The 432-nt window shown below is 69.7% G+C and overlaps 1 protein-coding gene across 1 annotated transcript in view; it reads right to left on the bottom strand.

The window, feature by feature from the left end:
- NPR1 (natriuretic peptide receptor 1) overlaps nt 1-432 on the bottom strand; it is a 14,622-nt gene extending 14,190 nt beyond the window's left edge. The window contains exon 1 of the mRNA XM_011928157.1: nt 1-432. Coding sequence (XP_011783547.1) covers nt 1-165 — 165 coding nt within the window. The 5' untranslated portion in view covers nt 166-432.

The following is a 432-nucleotide window of genomic DNA, read 5'->3' as shown; positions in this document are numbered from 1 at the left end:
TTTGCGCGGCATGGTCCGCAGCAGCCTGGTGTAGTGGCTGAGGTCGTCCTCGGCGAACTCCAGGTGGTCCACCGTAATATTGAGGCGGTCGCGGACCCGCATGAACAGCCCCTCCACGAGGAAGAAGCAGTGTTCTTCGTCACCCGGCCGGTAAGCGTAGAGCATGAGCGCTTGGCGCTCCCAGCCTAGCCGTCGGTGCAGCGCCGCCACGAAGTCCCCCAGCTTGGCGTAGCTGGGCCCCGCGCGGGTGGTCAGCGCATACTCGTCCTTGACACCGAAGCCTAGCGCCGGGGCGCCGGCGGTCAGCAGCGGGACCCGCCAGTGCGCGGTGAAGCGCCCCACCGGGGCGGCAGCGTACACGCAGCCGGGACCCAGGAACGCGGCGGGGTTGTGCTCCCACTTGAGGTCCACCGCGGCCAGGGGCGCTGCGGT

Source organism: Colobus angolensis, unplaced genomic scaffold (assembly GCF_000951035.1).
Source record: "Colobus angolensis palliatus isolate OR3802 unplaced genomic scaffold, Cang.pa_1.0 Scaffold77, whole genome shotgun sequence".
NCBI classification, from domain to species: domain Eukaryota; kingdom Metazoa; phylum Chordata; class Mammalia; order Primates; family Cercopithecidae; genus Colobus; species Colobus angolensis.
Note: the sequence above shows the minus strand (reverse complement) of the source record. Positions and strands in the feature narration are given on the sequence as shown.